The following is a 21,922-nucleotide window of genomic DNA, read 5'->3' as shown; positions in this document are numbered from 1 at the left end:
AAGAAGGTGGTAGATGAGGTGGTGTGGGTAACACGTACCTTAAGTGATTGATGAAGGGAGGGGGAAGATAGCTGCAGTTGGGGAACCGAAGTCCAGGTGATTTTTATCACATCTCGGGACCACTCGCCTTCCCTCCAAGGCAAGCGTGAGTAAATCAAAGAGGGGTATGATGGGACAACTCATTAAGTGAACCGTCCTAGGCTAATGAAACCCAGAACTCCTATTGTGAGTTTTAATGAATTGAATAATTAGACACTAAAATTAAGCTACTTGACATTAAATAAGGGTTTTAACAGTTGGGTTCACATACATACATACATCCTATCTATTCCCTGCGCGCGTTCCTAGTTTAAGAAATTGTTGGTTAATGTGTACTTATAATTGTCTTGCTTGTGGAGACGTCTTCAATTAGCCTGATCTCCTGCTGAGCTACGATCGGCGCCACTTCGTTTGGTGGGGGCGGGGAGTGGACGGCCTGGGCGCGCTGTGATGGGGGTTGTAATTCACTTCGTCGGCGTACTTTTCCCGGTCCATCGCACTACACTCAGTTTTTGCTTGAGGGGTTTATACCCAAATAATCGTCACTCGATTTATTCCAGAGGATATAAATCCCCAACAGTCACTTGAGGGAGGAAAGGACGCGCTTATTATTCCGAGATCGAGCGGTCTGACCTCCTTTTTCGAACTCGATGCTTAGACTGCCTCTGTCCTGCGACAGGTCAGGTCACGATGTCCGCTAGCCGGCTTCCGACGTTGCCAATAGTACTATGTCTCCGTCCCTAGTTGCGAAGGGTATTACGAATAATGTTCATGCGGGAGGGTGACACAGTTTCAAGTGTTCTTTGAGGTAGACACTGTTCACGAGCGGGTTAAACACAGTCCTAATAATTCTAATTGCCTAGCTTAATCAAATATGTGGCAGCGCGCAGGGGGGGGGGGGAGGGGGTGTGTTTGAGTGCTTTGTATGGGCGCGAATACCGTTGAGCATGGCTCCGAGAACACAAATCAAAAGGGGGGGGGGGGTGTTTCTAGGTATTAGAAGTCTCTCCCTTCGTTAAGGCATTGAATTGGTTGTCAAAAATGACATGACAAATAAAGAGGATAACGAGGAGAACAGGATGCAGGAGAAAGGACAGGATGCAGCTACTAGAAGTCTTAAGGACTGGAAATTCCCCCGACTATGGGGAATGAAGGGCTGATACGGAGAGAAAACAGACGAGAAAATGGGAAGGGAGACTACGAGCTGGGTGTCACAATTTAAAAAAAAATTGTGACAGGTAGCACTCGACTAATGACCATTTATAGACGATAAATTGGTTAACAGAGAAAACAACACAATACAATAAACCTCTTTCTTCAGCTTTTCAGCTTTAGTAGATTAGGAAAAGGCCATTGACTCAGCGACTAAATGACTGCTAAACTCGCTACGCAAATTGGGCGCAAGCGAACGATCACACTATGGGTCCTCGAGAACATTTACTGTATGCGAAATATACTACTGTAATTCTACTACATAAAATTACAGAAAAATAAAGATCGATAGAAAATACAATTTCAGTAAAGCTATAAATTACCTGGGAGAATTTTTCAGGGAGTTGAAGTCTTTACATGGCGATTAATGGGTATGCATTTACAGTGGTGTTGGTATATCTTTATATGCCTGTGCCCTATGACCTCTTTCCTCTTATTTGGGAGGTAGCCAGCCAAGGCATGCACCCACCCATTCCAGTCCCATCTGCCACTTAATCATTCCCCTTTAATCTTAGCTATTCGTGGTTAAAGGGTTATCCCTGTGATCGGCCCATTGCCCAGGTCAGAAGTAATGTACAAATGTGGTTATTGGTCATATTCATCCAAAATTAATGGTGAGGGTATGGGTGAGCATGTGTTACCAAATGTCGTTTACTTTAGTCCATGAAGTACATCTTCATTTGTTAATCAAGAAATATATGTGGTTAGCGCATTTCTAGCGCATTTTATTGTTTGGTCTAGCGATATTTCTTTATGTGACAACACTGCGGCAGCATGTTTACTTGTAAATCTGTAGAAGTCAGGGGTTCGGGAAACTCAAGTTAGTGATATTTTTATGTTCAAGGAAGAACCAGAAAAACAGAATATGAACTGTAGACGAGGAGAATACAACTAATTAAATAATAAGAATCAAGGCAAGAGAATAAATGAGTGACAACAGAAAGGATATACGTTCTCAATCATCTGTCTCTGATCATCATATTTCAGAAAGATGGACAAATAAAACAGGTCAAGAATGAGTATGAACTATTAATTATTAATTGTCATGTGATTTAACGTGGTGGGAGCGAGGAACAGATATTCATAGTATTCAAGTTTTCATCACGGTAAGTAACAAATAGGTAATAAAATTATAAATAATTATAATAATAATAGTAAATCATCTAAATCTAAATGGTATTTATAATTAATAAATTAATTTGAAAGCACCATAACTTCTTGACTCTTGTGGTAAAATAAATTGAAAACTACTATTTAGCTTATCAGTAGCTATTGAGTATTGTAGTCACTGGTAAGAAACATTTCTCACATGACATTTCTGATTTCATTGGTTTGTATGTTTCATCAAGGAATATCAATATGGGCCATTGCTGTTGGTCACTTGGTGTCATTTCTTGACTTTGCCACCATTAGATGGCTTGTGGTGGTCAGCCAGATGCAGAGACTGATCTAGGTTTGTCTATGGTAGCTAGGTCAATATGAAAATGGAATTCCTGATATTTGAGCTGAATTTGAATTATCCATCTAGCTGTCCTAGTTCCCGAGATATTGCATTTTGAAGGGTATTAAATCCCAGGAAATCGGGCCAAAACGTGCAGTCTCACTGATCGCTGACCAAAGCCGACCAAATCCAAAAAATGATTGTTTTTACTCAAATGCAAAATTTTATATAAAAATTTAGCATATGGTTGCATTATTTAACCTATTTTCTTTAAAATGTGTGATTTCCACGTAATTTGATCAAAGAGAAGTTAGGTTTTTATCCTCTGCAAAATTACCGACCACAGCTACGAATACTGTCCGACTCGCTAATAGCCGACCAAACTCGAACAAGAACGGTTTTTCTTAAATGCACGATTTTATATAAAAAATTAGCATATGGTTGCATTATTTGACCTATTTTCTTTAAAATTTGTGATTTCCATGTAATTTGATCAAAGAGAAGTTACGTTTTTATCCTCTGCAAAATTACCGACCACAGTTACAAATACCGTCCAACTCACTAATAGCCGACCAACGCCAACCAAACCCGAACAAGGACGGTTTTTGCTGAAATGCACAATTTTATATAAAAAATTAGCATATGGTTGCATTATTTGACCCATTTCCTCTAAAATATGTAATTTTCATGTAATTTGATCAAAGAGAAGTTATGTTTTTATCCACTGCAAAATTACAGACCACAGCTACGATTCATCCAGCCCGCCATCTATGATCACTGGTGGTATGGATCAAACTTCACTCTATTAAGTTTCTTACTATTGTGTTATTAGTGTAATAGATTGCATATAGTTCAATTATTTGAAGTACTTTCTTTTAAATGTATGATTTTCATGTAATTTGATCATAGAGAAGTTATGTTTTAGCCTCTGCAAAATGACCGACCACAGCTACGAATACCGTAACAAATTAGCATATGGTTGCATTTTTTTAAACTATTTTCTTTTAAAATGTGTGATTTTCATGTAATTTGATCAAAGAAGTTGCATTTTTATTCTCTACAAAATTACTGAACACAGCTACGAATACCGTCAAATTACATGAAAATCACACATTTTAAAGAAAATAGTTGAAATAATTGAACTATATGCAATCTATTACACTAGTAACACAATAGTAAGAAACTTAATAGAGTGTAGTTTGATCCATACCACCAGTAATCAAAGATGGCGGGCTGGACGAATCGTAGCTGTGGTCTGTAATATTACAGAGGATGAAAATGTAACTTCTCTTCAATCAAATTACATGAAAATCACACATTTGAAAGAAAATAGTTCAAATAATTCAACTATATGTCTATTACACTAATAATAGTAAGAAACTTAATAGAGTGCAGCTTGATCCATACCACCAGTGATCATAGATAAGATGGCGGGCTGGACGGTATTTGTAGCTATGATTGGTAATTTTCAGAGGATAAAAACGTAACTTTTCTTTGGTCAAATTACATGGAAATTACACACTTTAAAGAAAATAGGTCAAATAATGTAACCATAGGCTAAATTTTTATATAAAATTGTGCATTTGAACATTTTTCTTGAGTTTCTTCATTACAGCATACTTTCCCTTCTGCGATGCTGCAGATGAATCTTTTCTTTTCAAGGCCTGTCTTGCTTGACTAGCGTGTAGTTGCCTTAGAGCTATTACCTCTTGCCTACATTCATTCAGCTTATGAGACAGGTCTATGTTCTCACACTCTAGCTTCAGTTTAAGGTTGCTCAGTTCCCTACACTCTACAGCTAATATCCATAATGCTTCCTTCTCTGCTACACTATTGAAATCTGCAGTTATTTGAGGAATCTGATCTGCATCAGAGCTACTTGGACTATGCACAGCCTCAGTTGGGCAATACAATTTTGATAGAAATTTTGTCCGAACCACACCACGCTTCCTTTCTCTGCTCAGACACCCTGTGGAATGATTACCTGAGGTTAACCTTAGTTACTTCATTCATACTTGGCATTTGATGGCTGAGTGCACAGTAAACAGCTTTCCAAGGAAGTTTGTGTTTCTTTATGAACTTAAACATCTCATGGACAGTACCATTGTTCACATGGCTGATGTTTAGCCAATTGCAATCTTTCAGGAAGTTTGCATCCTTTATGCCAAACTTTAACTTCTCACTATACGGCCCCAGGAATGACATATCAGCAGGTACAGTTATTCACACAATGTTCAATAGCAAGATATAACTGGATTATGCTACCTGACAGTAGGTTAGAGTACCAGTACACGTCTACATCGGTGGTTGAAATGTCGCAATGCGTTTGACATTGTTGTTATCTGATAATCCAACCTGATAGAAAAAAACAACAACAACTAATTAGTACCACTGATTTCTCAGCTCTTCCGTAACACCCTGCCTTTGTTTTGGTATTATGATAATCTGCGAGACTAGTAGTTTCAATTCATTTTGGTCTGTTGCCATTACACTGGATTTTTTAGCTCATTTTTCAATCTGAAACATAAACAAATTTTCGATTTACTGCTGAATGCAGGCCACCATGTTTATCTTATGTTTTTATGTACCGACATGTAACTGATGATGTGATTGTTTGAAATTTACTACGATTGTAGTAAATACACCCACATAACATTTTTATGAATGAAATTTCCCACTTAATATAGATTTGGCCATTTGAATGGCGTGCGCTTAAAATGATGCGTTATTGTGCTCATCATCGACGGTGACGCCTCTGGTGGTGTTTGACCTAGCTATCTATGGGATTAATGTAGAATGTTTACAAAGTGCTTTCAGTTGTCTTGAACCTTTTCCTACTCTATTATATTTTTGCAGATGGGGATTCGAGGTCTGACATCATACATCAGGGAGCATGTTGATGAATCATTGAAGTGGGGGAAACTTCATGATCGAGTGCTTATAATTGATGGAAACAACTTGGCTCACCAGCTTTACCAAGAAGGCAGTGGGCTTAATGCAGCCTTTGGAGGTGATTATGACAAGTATGCTTCGATCATTGAGAAGTACTTTGAAAAGTGAGTTGTTTTAATGTGTACAGTTATGTGTTTTAAATCCAAATCTGCTCTGTTTTTTCATGGTGCTATTGTTGTTGTTCATCATTGTTGTCTTCTTTATTCTCCTCCTCCTACACTCGACTTTATCTTCTTCCTTTTCATTCTGCAAGACTGATGTTGGAATGGATTATCATCCTCCACTGTCTCCACCCAAAGTTCATCAATACTCATTCCATTAGGTGTTGACACTTGTGCTATCAGTGGGTATATGTGTTTATCAGCCTTACTATTTTCACCTTTTTTTCACACAAGTAGAGCTTACAGCTTGCAGTTGTTACTTTCCTCTGATTAGATGATCACATTGTACATATAATAATTTGAAATATCTTTCTTGAGAGATCTGTAAGTGAAATTAAGGTCTTTTTCTAGAATGAGGTAATAGTTGATCAATTGCATATAGTGAACATATAGACCCAAATAAAATTCTAGCAGTAAATATAGAGCTCAGTAGTTAATAGTGAACATCTAGACCCAAATAAGGTTTTAGCAGTAAATAAAGAGCCCAGTAGAGTAATTGTTAAACATTTGATATCATGCACCTGAAAACAATAATAGTCAGAACTGTAAATTGATTCTTTCATGCCAGTGACCAGTTGGATTTTTTTTCTTTTTTTTTTGCCATAAGATTGTTTACATGCCATATTAAATTAAATAATTTCAACTTTTAGCCCCATCTGGGTTATTGGCTGCATGTTATTGTGAAGTCAAATTCTGCTCAGTAGTACATACATATACCAAGGCTTTTTCCCCCTTACCAGGGAGGTAGCCAAAAAGGACAAGGCATAAAATCATTCCCACCCATTCTATCCCCGAAAACACTCCACACCCCTCCACCCTCCCTCCCATCTTAGCACCTCCTAGATGACGGGTCATCCCTGCACCCTGTCCACTGCCCTGGGTCAGAAGCAGTGTCGCAGGACACAGCACATCCACAGCAAGGCCGCTTCATTAAATCGGCGACCCCCCCTCTCCGTCCCCCCATATAAAGGAGAGGACGGGGAGAAATCCCTTCGGGCTGCGTCAAAATTTTTGCTCACACACACTACCTCACCCCCCATTCCCCCGTCCATTCCACCTCATGCATCACAACATTTTCCATATACAACCATTCTCCATTCACCCCTGTCTTCTGTCCTCTCCCGTTCTTCCTCTACAGACATTCCCCTCTTCCCCAAAGCCCCCTTCACCCCATCCATCCATCTCATCCTAGGACGTCCCCTCATGTTCACTCCCTCCACATCGGCCTTCCATACCTCCTTTACTAGTCTTTCTTCACTCATTCTTTCCATGTGTCCAAACCATCCTAATACTCTTTCATCAACCCTATCCTCCAGCTCCCTTTCCACCCCTGTTCTCCTCCTCACCTCCTCATTTCTCCCTCTATCAAGCCTAGTAACCCCCATCATACTTCTCAGACACTTCATCTCAAACACATTCAAGTTCCTTCTCTCTTCCTCTCTTATGTTCCATGTTTCTGCTCCATACAGTGCTGTTGGCACAATCACTCCTTCATACAGTCTCCTCCTAGCATCCATTCCCAAATGTCTATTCCTCATTACACTTTTTAAACCACCAAGGCATTTACTCGCTTCTCTCAATCTACATTCTACCTCCACCTTCACTCCACCTTTTCCTGCCACATTTGCATCCAAATATCTAAAACTATCCACTTCCTCCAGTTGCTCTCCCTTAATGCTCACTTCCAGATTACTGCCACTTTCACCCTTTGTACATCTCATCACCTTACTTTTACCCACATTTATCTGCTCAGTAGTATGCAGTTGATACTTTAAGGTCTATGTGGGGTGCTCCTTGTGGATCAGAGCCACACATCATTTTGTCTGTGTTAGAGAAAATCCCTATAGAGAAATTATGCTTCTTTATTATATTGCGACTGTCCCTCTGTTATGCTGTCTCCAGACTCTTAATACTGTCCTGTACCACTTCTCTGAGTATACGTTTTTATTTTCACTGAACCCTGTGGTAAGGGAGAAAGAATACTGCCACTGAGTGTTCCCACTTGAGTCATAAAAGGCAACTAAAATGTGACAGAGGATAGGACTAGGCATTCTACTTTCTGTAGCCCTGAAAGGGGGACATTCCTGTGAGAAGTCAAGGCATAAGAGGATCTGGGAGGAGTTGTCCAACCAGAACCCTAAGGTTTTGGTCTTTTAATGTGTGTGGGTTTGGTACAGATGAGATTAAAAGAGAAGAGATAGGCAGCATGTTTGTGAGAAGAGAGGGATATGTTGGTATTGAACTAACTTGAAAGGGAAGGTCGAGTTTGAGTTTGGGAGTGTAGTTGGGAATGTGTTGTGAGTAAAAAGATGAGGGAGAGAAGGGGTGACTATACTAGCAAGTGAAGAGATAGGTAAGCATAATGTGGAGTGGAAGGAGGTTTCTTCAAGGTTAATGTGGATGAAGGTGAACTTGGGAAGGGAGATGTGGATCTTTGTAAGTGCATATATATATATATATGTATATGTATATATATATATATATATATATGTATATGTATATGTATATATATATATGTATATATAATACTGGTGGCCCACTTTCGGAGAAGAATAAGCTAAGATATAGAGATCTGTATATTTCGATCACTTACTGTGATTCTCTTCAGCAGATATGAGTTACAATCACAGTAAGTGATCGAAATATACAGATCTCTATATCTTCGCTTATTCTTCTCCGAAAGTGGGTCATCAGTATTATTTTACAAATGTGCTACGACATATCTTTGTTGTGATATATATATATATATATATATATATATATATATATATATATGTATATATATATATATATATATATATATATAAATATATATATATATATATATATATGACTGATGAAAGATCATTGGGATGGTTTGGACACATGGAAAGAATGAGTGATGAAAGATTAATAAAAGAGGTGTGGAGGGCAAAGGTGGAGGGAGTGAACTTGAGGGGACAACCAATGATGAGATGGATGGATGGGGTGAAGGAGGCATTGCACAAAAAGGGAATGCATGTTGAACAAGGAAGGGAGAAGGCAGGAAAAAGGAATTAGTGGAGAATGCCTGTGTATGGATGATGTTGTTATGCAAGGGAAGGAGGGGTGGAGGATAGGGGGTGTTTATGTGTGAATGGTATGTTCATGCAGCTTGAAGGGATTTCTCCCTGTCTTCTCTTTTTCTGCATGGAGAGGGGGAGTCTCTGATTAAACAAAGTGGCCTTGCTGTGGGTATACTGTGCCTTGCTGCATTGTGTTTGACCTGTCATCCATGAGGAGCTGAGATGGGATGGATAGAAAGGGTAGTGGAGGGGAGTGAAATGGGTGGGGAAAGCTAATTGCCTCTAACTAAGCTACCTCCCTTGTAATGGGGAAAAAAGCTCTTGGTATATAGAGTAAATGGATTCTCTCTATACCTTTAGCAAAGTCTGGGCTAACAAGTATTCCCATAGAGTAAATATAGAACAGAATATATTTATGGATTATGTATGTAATCTCATGTTATTGTTCACAGATTATGTAAATGTAACCTGAGACCAATAGTTGTTATGGATGGGGGCCACCCCATCAAGAACAACAAACTTCGCACAGTAATTGACAGAGTTACAGATCAACTTGCTTGTTGTCTCAAAGTTAACCCCAAGAATCAGTTCCGGGTGAAGATATATCCTGCTCTAGGGAGAGTGGTTTTTGTAAGCGTACTCAAACGAATGGGAATACAGGTGAGAGGAAAGATGAAATGTAAGATTGTGGTAATGTAAACAATACTTGTATGTGCTTGTAGCACATTTATACTGTGAGAAGTTTTACTTGTATTAGTGGTGAACACTTGCATGTCAGATTTTTTATATTCGTACTCTGGTAATTGATACACCAATGATATTTGTTTTCTAGGTCCTTCAGACAGACTATGAAGCTGACGAGGAAATTGCTGCCTTGGCCGATGCTCTTGGTGCAACTGTCCTTAGTAATGATTCTGATTTCTTCATCTTTGGAACATCATTTGTTATTATGGATTCTCTGAATATGAAGAATATACAGAAGGAGGAATCACCTGATGAAGGAACGTTTCACTATATTCCTTGTCATTTCTTCGATTTGGATGTTTTCTTGAAGGTAAATGTAGATTTAGGCTGAGATGGTTTGGGCATGAGTGAAGAAAGACAAGGAGAAAGAGTTGGAAAGCATAAGTGAATAGAAAGAACTTAAGGGGTAGATCAAGAATGAGATGGATGGATGAGATGAAGGGGTTATTGTAAGATTGTATGCAAGAGTAATGTTTGTCTAGAAAGGGTGCAAAAATTAGTAGTAAATGGAGAGTGGCATTAAACAGATGAGGAAATAATATCGCCAGAAGGAATGTACTTGTCTCCTTTATTTTCTCAAATGGACAAAGGAGGTCTGGCTGTTGGGTCCTGATGTGGAAATGCTGTATCTTGCTGTGTTGCCTCTGACCTGAGCATTGTGGTAAAGGACAGGAATAACCCTTCATCCATGAGGTGTTAAGATTGGTGGGACATTGAATGGGTTCTTAGGCATGTGATGGTTGTAAGGTGGATGTATGTTTTTGACTGTCCCCCTATATAAGGAGGGGGGGGAACCTTCTGGTATGTACATACATATACCAAAGGCTTTTTCCCCCTTACAAGGGAGGTAGCCAAAAAACAAAGGCATAAAAACCACTCCTACCCATTCCATCCCCAACATACTCCACTCCCATCCACCCCCTTCCCTCCCTCTTATTTTGGCACCTCCTGGATAATTGTCATCCCTGCATCTTGCCCACTGCCCTGGGTCAGAAGCAGTGTTGCAAGACACAGCACATGCACAGCAAGGCTGCTTCATTAAATTGGTGACCTCCCACCCCCTCCTCCATCCCCTCATGCAGAAAAGGAGAAGACAGGGAGAAATCCCTTTGGGCTCACACATACTCCCTCACCCCCCATCCCACACTCACTCCTCCTCATGCATCACAACATCATCCATACACAACCCTTCTCCATTCACTCCTATCTTCTGTCCTCTCCTGTCCTTCCTCAACAGACATTCCCCTCTTTTTCAGTGCCCCTTTTACCCTATCCATCCATCTCATCCTAGGTCACCCCCTCATGTCCACCTCTGCCTTTCACACCTTACATACACATCCTAGGAGGATATGTAAGTTGAGATTAGGCATAATATAAGAGGGGCATTCTAAATGCTGTGAAGCAGATGTATTGTTCTCATCTTCTTGTATTTTGAGTGAATGAGGAAGGTAGTCAACTCCAACTGTCCAGATCTGCTGTGGAGGAGCTGGACTTTGCTACATTACCTCTGACCTAAGTAGTGTGGTGGGGGATGGAGTTACCTTGTATCCCCAAGGTGCTGAGATGGGAGGGGCAGTTGAATGGGTTTTCCTTATGTGTGATGTGGGTGGCTAACAAGGTGGGGTGGGTCAAGGGTGGGTGTATGCCTTGGCTGGGCTACCCCCATGAAAAGGGAGAAAGGTCCTTGTGGTATATGTATGTATGGTGTGGATGTGAGCTTTGACTTGGCTGACCCTTTTATAAGGAAGTACAGGCGTTTGTTTTGTAACCTGCTCATATTCTTTTTCCATGCAGTTTGTAGAATCTTCCTTTGTATTTTGTTAAAAGAGAAGTACCTAAAGGTTGAAAACAACAACAACAACATGAAAGACCCACATAACACTGTAAAGAAGGGCTAGGAGAATGTTCCAATTAAATGCAAAGTGCTGAGAAAATAGTATCTACATACATACATACATACATATACCAAGGCTTTTTTCCCCCTTACAAGGGGGGTAGCCAAAAAGGACAAGGCACAAAACATTCCCACCCATTTCATCCCCGAAAACACTCCACACCCCACCACCCTCCCTCTCATCTTAGCACCTCCTAGATGACGGGTCATCCCTGCACCCTGTCCACTGCCCTGGGTCAGAAGCAGTGTCGCAGGACACAGCACATCCACAGCAAGGCTGCTTCATTACATCGGCGACCCCCCCTCTCCGTCCCCCCATATAAAGGAGAGGACGGGGAGAAATCCCTTCGGGCTGCGTAAAAAATTTCTGCTCACACACACTACCTCACCCCCATTCCCCCGTCCAATCCACCTCATATACATATACATACATATACCAAGGCTTTTTCCCCCTTACGAGGGAGGTAGCCAAAAAGGAAAAGGCATAAAATCATTCCCACCCATTCCATCCCTGAATACACTCCACACCCCTCCACCCTCCTTCTCATCCTAGCACCTCCTGGATGACGGGTCATCCCTGCACCTTGTCCACTGCCCTGGGTCAGAAGCAGTGTTGCAAGACACAGCACATCCACAGCAAGGCCGCTTTCATGAAATCGGCGACCCCCCCTCTCCGTCCCCCCATGCATAAAGGAGAAGACGGGGAGAAATCACTTTGGGCTGCGTCAAAAATTGCTCACACATACTACCTCACCCCCCATCCCCCCGCCCATTCCACCTCATGCAATCACAGCAATCATCCATATACAACCATTCTCCTTTCACCCCTGTCTTCTGTCCTCTCCCGTCCTTCCTCAACAGCCATTCCCCTCTTCCCCAAATCCCCCTTCACCCCATCCATCCACCTCATCCTAGGACGTCCCTTCATGTTCACTCCCTCCACATCTGCCTTCCATACCTCTTTTACTAGTCTTTCTTCACTCATTCTTTCCATGTGTCCAAACCATCCTAATACTCTTTCATCAACCCTATCTCCCAACCCCCTTTCCACCCCTGTTCTCCTCCTCACCTCCTCATTTCTCACTCTATCCAGCCTAGTAACCCTCATCATACTTCTCAGACACCTCATCTCAAACACATTCAAACTCCTTCTCTCTTCCTCTCTTATGTTCTATGTTTCTGCCCCATACAGTGCTGTTGGCACAATCACTCCTTAATATAGTCTCCTCCTAGCATCCATTCCCAAATGTCTATTCCTTAATACACTTTAATCCACCAGGTATTTACTCACTTCTCTCAATCTACATTCTACCTCCACTTTCACTCCACCTTTTCCTGCCACATTTGCATCCAAGTATCTAAAACTATCCACTTCCTCCAGTCACTCTCCCTTAGTGCTCACTTCCAGTCTACTGCCACTTTCACCCCTTGTACATCTTATCACCTTACTTTTACCCACATTTATCTTCAGCTTTCTTCTATCACATACTCTCCCAAACTCTGTCACCAACTTCCTCAATCCCTCCTCTGATCCTGCTACAAGCGCAGTGTCGTTCGCAAACAACAGCTGGCTCACCTCCCACTTTTCTCCATTTTCTTTAACCATCTCCAATCCCTGACCCACTACCTTTGCATTTACCTCTCGCACTACCCCATCCATGTATAAGTTGAACAGCCAGTGCGACATAACACATCCTTGATGATGTCCCACATTTACCTCGAACCACTCACTCTCTCCATTTCTAATCTTGACACAAGCTCTACTACTCTCATAAAAACTCTTGACAGCTCCTAGAAGCTTTCCTCCTATCCCATATGTCCGCAAATCCTTCCACAGTGCCTTTCTGTCTACCCTGTTGTAAGCCTTTTCCAGGTCCTTAAAAGCCCAAAAAACATCCTTCCCCTTTCCTATAGCTTTCTCACATATCTGTCTTACCACAAAAATCTGATCTACACAACCTCTACCCGTCCTAAATCCACACTGTTCCTCACCAATTACTCCCTCTCTTCCTCTCCTAATTCTCTCAATCAAGATCCTCCCATAAGTCTTCCCAACTACACTTAACAAGCTAATCCCTCTGAAACTACTACATTCACACTTGTCCCTTTTCCTTTGTAAAGTGGAACTATACAGGCACTCCTCCAGTCCTCCGGCACTCTACCCTCTCTCCAGCAAACATTAGATAACCTCACCAGCCAGTCCACCATCACTGTACCTCCTTTTTTTAGACATTCTGCATGGCATCCATCCAGACCAGGTGCCTTACCTGCTTTCATCATCTTAACATTGCCCTCACTTCATCCTTCCTTATTTCGCCTCCATTTTCCTCACTCATCACGGTCATTTTCTTAGCATTTCCCACTGCAGCTATCTTTCCCTCCCTATCCTCCTTCACATTTAGCAACCCCCTAAAATATTCTGCCTATCTTCCCCTTACTGCCTTCTCTTCCATTATCATCTCTCCATCTGCACCTTTTACCTTTTCTTCTCTACTTGATTCGCCTCCTCTTCCTCTCTTAATTTCTTTCCAAAACATCTTTTTATTACTTTCAAAAGTTTCTGTCATACTCTTACCCCATTTCACATCTCTCCTCTTTGCCTCCTTTACCTTTTGCTTTACTTCTCTTTTCTTTTCTTTGTACCTCTCATATGACTCCCTTGTCCTATTTTGTAACCAATCTGTGAAAGCTTGGTTCTTCTCTTCTATAACCTTCTTTGTTTCCTCATCCCACCATTCACTACCCTTCCTTCTATTTCCTCCCGTCCTTCTTGTTCCACACACCATCCTTGCACACTTTGTGACTCCCTCCTTGAACCATCCCCATTCCTCCTCCACACCTAGCTCTACTCTATCCTTCCCTCCCACTCCTCCCTCAGCTTCTTCTTGTACTCCTTCTCCTTTTCATTTTCATTTAAAGAGTTCACTCTAAGCACCTCCCTACCTTTTGTCCCTTTCCTCTTCCTCCATCTATCCTCCACTCTCAACTTACCTTCCACCAAAAAATGATCTGATATTCCCCCACCCTCTCCCCTTAGCACATGTACATCCTTAACTCTTCCTATCATAATCCTATTTACCACTACATAGTCCATTAACGCTCTATCTACCACCCTTCCCTCCACCACCCTCTCCCTTGTGTACTTATGCTTGACTTTCTTCTGAAACACTGTATTTGCCATCATCAACTCTCTTTCTAGACACGTTTCCACCATCAACTCTCCACTATGATTCTTTCCTGGAACTCCGTATTTTCCAACCACTCCATCAATTGGATCATTTCCTACCCTAGCATTAAGGTCTCCCAGTACTATTACATTGATATTTCTCCCTAAATCCTCTATGCACTCATTTAAATCTATCCAAAAAGCCTCCCTTTCTTCTACACTCTTCTCACTGCCAGGCCCATATGCACTTACAAAAACCCACATCTCCTTTCCCAGTTTCACCTTCATCCACATTATCCTTGAGGAAACCTCCTTCCACTCCACTACACATTTACCTACCTCTTCACTTACTAGTATAGCCACCCCTTCCCTCCCTCGCCCTCTCTTCACTCCTGATAACCTCCCACTTACACACCCAAACTTACACTCGCCCTTCCCTTTCAGCTTAGTTTCACTCAAAGCCAACACATCCATCTTTCTTCTCACAAACATACTACCTATCTCTTCCCTTTTACTGTCATCTGTACCACATCCACACACATTAAAAGACCCAAACCTTAGGGTGCTGGTCGGAAAACTCCCAGACCCTCTTATGCCTTTGCTTTTTCTTTTAGGAATGTCCCCTGTGGGGCTACAAGGAAAAGGATGCCTAGTCCCAATCCCTGTCCCTTTTTCGTCTCGCCTCTTACGATCCAAGTGGAAATACTTGGTGGCAGTATTCTTTTGTGGCATTATTCTTTTCCCTCACCACAGGGAAGGTAGGCAAAAAAGGAAAAGAATATTCAGAGAAATTGTACAGAACAGTAACAAGGGGTTGGGGGACAGCATAACGGAGGGACAGTCGTAGTATAAAAGTGTCATCATTTCTCTATGAATAGAGTTTTCCTCTATCACAGCCAAAATGATGTGTGGCTCTGGTCCGTAGGGGCGCCCCATATAGACATTTAAGTATCAACTGCATGCCACTTTGCCACAGTAACATGCAGCCAATACCCCAGACGGGGTATCTAGTTAGATAAATATGTACATACATATACCAAGGGCTTTTTGCCCCATACAAGGGAGTTAGCCAAAGTTAAAGGCATAAATCCACTCCCACCCATTTTATCCCCACATACGCCATTCCCATTCACCATCCCTCCCTCCCTCCCTCTTTTCTTGGCTCTTCCTGTTTGATTAAAACAAAAAAACAAAAAAAAAACATGAATGGGTTAAGTATTTTCTAGTTAGGAATGTGTTGATTGTCCATAGGCAGGTTACAATAAAGATAACCCATTAGCTATGTCAGAACATTGTATGCTAAACATTTAGAATTTTATTTTATTGCATAAATCAAATTAAAATGTATTCCACATTTTCTGTCAACAGCGGCATCATTTGCCCAAGTCATTGTTGCCAATGGTTGGAACAATACTGGGGAATGACTATGTGAAACCAGCTGAATTTGCACGATTCTATGCTGACCTGAACAGAGAAAAACTTGGTAAGAAGTTGTCAGAACGTCAGAAAACCATCAAGGCGGTGATTCTGTGGCTTGGGAGACAGAAAAGTGAGGATCAAGAGAAAATTCTGAATAAGGTAATTATACATTCTTTTTTATTCTTCACAATTGTCATTGTTTACAGATAGCACTAATGGGGTAAATAGGATGGTGATATGGAGATTGAGTGTGGTGCAACATATATTTATATTATGGGGTATCTCACATTGGATGATATATATCTCTCCAGTTTGACTATGACATTAGATGGTAATTGATAAACGTCTGTCTCTTGAAGGCTGTTTTATTTATATAACCAAGTTTATAACCCACGAAGGTTTATAGAACGTGACTGTGTACCCAAGTGTGGGTACATGGATGGCGTCATCTTAGTTGCTAGTTATTACAATTATAGAGATTGATTTATTTGTAGACGGAGACAGGGGGTCACCAATTTTATGAAGTAGCCTTGCTGTGGATGTGCTGTGTCTTGTGACACTGCTTCTGACCCAGGGCAGTGGACAAGATGCAGGGATGACCCATCATCCAGGAGGTGCCAAGATAAGAGGGAGGGTAGAGGGTGGAGGGGAGTGGAGTGTATTAGGGATGGGATGTATGGGAATGGTCTTTATGCCTTTTTTTATGCTACCTCCCTTGTAAGGGGGAAACCTTTGGTATCTGTGTGTATGTAATTTATTTGTACACATATATTTTAGATTATCTTATACTACCCAAACTACATGCAAAATGTATTGAATATATGTGTATGTATGAATGCGAATGTTAATATTTACAATGTTACATAAATGTAATGTTGTGGTAATTAAGATAGACATGTTGGGCAAGAAGACATTAGGTATGGTACATAAGTGTGTGTGTTCATTCATCTTTCTGTGTATGGAAGCATGATTTCATGTATGATGGTCTCAGCACGCTATGCGGCACTGATATCAGTGAAGAGAGTACACATAACTGAAGATAGTACATTGAAATAAAGGAGAAAAGAATGTGAACTCGACATGTGTAAAAATGTGTAAAAGAGTATATATCACTTATAACTAGCAAGTACATTTAAATGACATGGTATACATTTGAACATATGAAGTATAAGTAGTACTTATGGAGTAGATTTGAAGTAGAAAGTACTTTTGGAACACCTCAGGAATGAGTGAAATGTTTAGAGAGTTGTGGTATGACACTGGAGGTTATAACAAGGTTAAACATTGGATGTGGGGAGAGACTGAAGTAGAGGAAGACTGGTCCTTGAAAGGGGGAGGATGATCCACTGTGGAAACATCATCTAAGTTGAGACCATGGTGACTTTCTTTATATGATCAAGGGGTAATACAGTTTTCTAGAAGTTGTGCAGATTGCATCCTCTGACTTTATTTCCTGATTCTTTTTTAATGATTCTGTAAGGACCAAGAAACTTAGGAGAAAGTTTGGAAGTAGGAGTGTGATTGAGTGAATAAACAATGTCGTCTATCTGAAAAGAATAATCTCTCAGATTTGTGTTGAAGCCGTGCTATGTTCCTTCAAGATAGTAAGTGAATCATGAATTCTCTTGAAGAGAGAGCTAAAATTGGACATTTTGACTCAAACATAGTCATAATATTTGTAAACAGATCCTACGTCTAAAGCATGGAGGTCATATGGGAGCCTTTTGTCCGAGCCAAAGAGGTCAAATTGGGGACTCCGATATGGACCTGTTAATGGCACTATTTAATGAGGCTTGAATGATAGGAACATGTTCATCCCAAGAAGGATGGAGGTCAGAAGCAAGGTGATGGAGTACATTAATGATCTTACGATTTTGGCATTCAACAAGACCATTTGAACTGGGGTGATAGAGAAGGGTGTCGCATTTATTAATATTAAAAAATTTGCAGATGGCAACAAGAATATAGTTATTGAACTATGTACCATTATCTAACTGAAGAGTTGAAGTAGTGAATGGACAAATCAGTCTGTCAATGAGAACTTGTGCAATGTGTTGTGCAGTCTTGTCTGGGAGTGGGGCAATGATGCAGAATCTGGAAAAGTGGTCTAAGCAGACATACAATTATATGTTTATTATTGGGTGAGCTTGAGAAGGTCAATTGGGCACAGTATAAAAGGGTTTTGAAGGTGGAGAATAGTTAAGAGATGTGCTTGACTGTGAATGTGATCTTTGTGGGAATGACATGAAGAGCATTTATCTATGTAAGCATGGATATCTTTCCACAAGGACAGAAATGAGGTGAGAAAGAGAATGGGGTTAGAAAGAGTTGGGAGATAGAGTTGATGAAAGAGTATTGGGATGGTTTGGACACATGGAAAGAATGAGGGAAGAAAGATTAGTAAAAGAGGTGTGGAAGGCAGAGGTGGATGGAGTGAACATGAAGGGGCGACCAAGGATAAGATGGATGGATGGGGTAAAAGGGGGATTAGGAAAGAGGAGAGTGTGTGTTGAGGAAGAAAGGGAGAAGACAGAAGATAGGTGTGAGTGGAGAATGGTTGTGTATGAATGATGCTGTGATGCATGGGAGGGATTGGGTAGGGGAAGGGGGGTGAGGGAGTGTGTGAATGATATTTTGATGCAGCCTGAAGGAATTTCTCCCCGTCTTCTCTTTTTCTGCATGAGGGGATGGAGAGGGGTGGTTGCCAATTAAATGAAGTGGCCTTGCTGTGGATGTGCTGTGTCTTGCTGCATTTTTTCTGACCCAGGCCAGTGGGTGAGATGTAGAGATGACACATCATCCAGGAGGAGCCAAGAAAAGAGGGAGAGAGGGAGGGATGGTGAATGAGAGTGGAGTATGTGGGGATGAAATGGGTGGGAGTGGATTTATGACTGGCTACCTTCCTTGTAAAGGGGAAAAAGCTGTTGGTATAAATATGTACGTAATATTATTAAGCTGTATTAGATCAGCACTGCATCATGAAAATGGAATGTTGTGTTTAGTTGTAGAATTTTTTCTTTGTACATTTTAAGGAAAACTTTCTTGTTAGGGTTAATCTAAATGTAGAATGTTTTTCTTTTTAGGTGCTGTCCTACATTCATGATCTGAAGAAGAGCAACAGAACGAAGATAGAAAGTGTCTTGGACATGTACACACTTAGTCCATCCAATTTAGTGTCATTCATTCAATACACTGACATAATGAAGGAAGCCAAGAAACCATTATTAAAGGATACTGAAGGGGATGTGCTTTGTCAAAAAGAGAACACAGCCCCAAATGATGCCAAAGACGAGGATTTGAAAGAATCTGATTTAGGGAATTTTAATCCAGTTGTGTTGGAGTCAAAATTAAAAACTAAGAAAGGAACTCCCCTACCAGGGTGGTTTATTCAGTTGTACCGAGAAAATCAAATACCACATGAGATAATTGATATTCTTACCAAAAATTATTTCATATCACCACCACAGGTAGAGGTCAAGCATTTGCCTTGTAGCTATATGGTTGTGAAAAGAGTGACAAAAGCAGTTTATTCACTTTTGATGCAGAATGTTGAAGGGAGAAATTTAAAAGAAGTGGCAGGTGATCAACAGATACAAAGAAAACTGGGGGAGGAAGAGAATGGGATGAAGGTATGCAAGATTGAAGGAAAATCAGTGTCACAAGGAATGATTGGAATAAATCTAGAAGAGGTGGATGCAGGAGAGGGGAAGGGAGAAGAAAGTAAGGAGAGAATGTGTGAAGTGGAAGGGAATTGTAGAGCTACCCAGGATGTTGAAGTTGTAGTCATGACAGAAAAAAATGAAAATGATTTGGAGAAAGTGGATAGAGAAAAGGAAAATGAATCAATTCAAGACACAGAAATGATGATCGTTGAGAAAATAGAAGATAGTGTGGTTAGGGAAGGTATGGTTGAAGAGAAGGTAGATGTGGAAAAAGATATGTGTAAAAAAACAAATGATTGTTGTGGTGAATATTTATTAGCAAAGGTTGAAAATCAAGATAAAAAAGATGGCTTAAAGCAAGAGATGAGATCATCAGGTGAAGGTGAAGAGAAGAGTTTTGAAATGAGTGTTAGTTTGGCTTCAGAGGAGACCAAGATAGATTTGAGTAAAATGGAATTAAGTGAAAAGGAAGAGAAAGCTTCAACTCAAGATGATGACCAAAATGAGAAACCAGGCATAAAAAGGAAACATAAGAAGATGAAAGCAAGTAAGAGAGTAAAAATTTCAGAAGGAAAGCAGTGTGATAATGAGAATAATGATGAAGATTTAACAGAAAATGGAGAAAATTATCCACAAACAGAGTTGGAAGAAGAGGTATTGAAGAAACTTTCCAAGTACAACATCTCTGAAGATGATGTCATTAGGGATTCAGGATCTGATGACTCTTCGGAGTCTGAAGATGAAGAAAGTGAGAAAACAGAGACTGGAGTGAAGGTACCAGGAAATGTAGAATTACAGGTTCAGAAAAATGAGAAAAATGTTAAAGGTAAGAAGTCAAGTGGAAAAAAATCAAACAAAAAGAAGAATAAAAAACAAAGCAAGAAATCTCTTAAATGGTTCATCCGGCAGTATCACAGTTTACGTTATGCACCAATTAAAGGTCGAAACAGCGAAACTTTTCCTTCCTTGGAAACTATAGGGACACTTAGTGACCATGACCGAAAGCAGGTCTTCTACCAGATACTTGATTTGAGTAACAATAACATAGTCACTGATCTCCCTTCCGATCTACAACTCATATTTGATGTTATTTGCTACTGGTTCAAGAAAACAAAAATGAAACTTAATGAACTTCATATTTTATCAACATTAATGTGTTTTGCAATGTTTTACATCATTGATCATAAACTAGGACGGATACGGAACAAAAAGGCCTTTGACAACATCAAGGCTATGAAAGAGAAAATGGTGACTTTAAGAGAAGATAAAGACTACACGAGTTTTGCTTCTATAAAGACTCTGCTGGAGAGAGTTTGCAAAGAAGAATGTATGCTAGCAAGTCAGAATCTATTCGAGTTTCATCATTTAAATCCAAAACTAAGTGACAAAAATTATGAGAAGCAAATTGTTCACGCTTTCAGTGAATACCAAGCCTGCATCTATTTCCTTATGCTAACTAATGGACTCCTTAAGCTCCCCTATCCAACCATAAGTGTAGAATATCTGTGGAGTGGAACATTTTGTTACAATATATATTCCACACTTGCTCAGAAGAAAAACCCTCTCAGTTTTGTATCATTTCTCTTGGGGAAAGGATCGTGTATAGAGAGAATTATTGTGCAGCTTTACCAAGTGTTACATGATTTCCTTAAGTTCAGAAAGGTAGAAGAATGTTCTAGTAAGAAAGAAGTAACTCAGAGGAAATGTGAGACAAAGACAAAGGTCAAAAGACAATTGAAAGCCACTAATAAAAGAGAAGAATCAGTAAGTGACGAAGATATGATGGAAATGGGCAAAGTCAATGACGATTTATTAGATAATAGGTTTTCTTGTTTACTGGTTGATTAGTCATACTGACTGACTGTTTGTTATGTTTTATAAAGTTGTAAAGATTTTATACAAAATATTTTTGTATATTCTTTTAATAATTCACTGTTTTAATAAATGAATTATTGATGTGACAGTTGTTTTCTTCTGACATTTTTATTTTTATTTTTTAGTTCATTCTGATAAATGAAGATCTAGTAAAGGTACACTCCTTAACACAAAACAAACGATAGTGTGACCACCCATATAACCACCCACAAACAAATTGGGGAATCATATATGACCTCTCCTCAGACCTTTCCCTAGTAAAGATTGCCAAAGAACAATGCAGCATGTGAAATTGGCACTGCAAATAAGATTG

The 21,922-nt window shown here is 40.2% G+C and overlaps 1 protein-coding gene across 3 annotated transcripts; it reads left to right on the top strand.

Moving 5' to 3' along the window:
- Nucleotides 1–2,023: 2,023 nt before the first annotated feature.
- Nucleotides 2,024–21,695, top strand: ast (single-strand DNA endonuclease protein asteroid). 3 transcript variants are annotated; one of them, XM_076172476.1, is made up of 6 exons: nt 2,024–2,259; nt 5,549–5,748; nt 9,302–9,509; nt 9,682–9,903; nt 16,022–16,231; nt 19,156–21,695. In XM_076172476.1, the coding sequence occupies exons 2-6, from the start codon at nt 5,549–5,551 to the stop codon at nt 21,580–21,582; spliced, it is 3,267 nt and encodes a 1,088-aa protein (XP_076028591.1). In that variant the 5' UTR covers nt 2,024–2,259; the 3' UTR covers nt 21,583–21,695. The 3 variants fall into 3 exon arrangements, with proteins under 3 accessions (XP_076028591.1, XP_076028590.1, XP_076028592.1); XM_076172475.1 differs by having other exon boundaries at nt 2,024–2,357; XM_076172477.1 differs by having other exon boundaries at nt 2,040–2,071.
- The last annotated feature ends 227 nt before the right edge of the window (nt 21,696–21,922 follow it).

Source organism: Oratosquilla oratoria, chromosome 33, assembly GCF_046742065.1.
Source record: "Oratosquilla oratoria isolate Oo_2021 chromosome 33, ASM4674206v1, whole genome shotgun sequence".
NCBI lineage: Eukaryota > Metazoa > Arthropoda > Malacostraca > Stomatopoda > Squillidae > Oratosquilla > Oratosquilla oratoria.
Note: the sequence above shows the minus strand (reverse complement) of the source record. Positions and strands in the feature narration are given on the sequence as shown.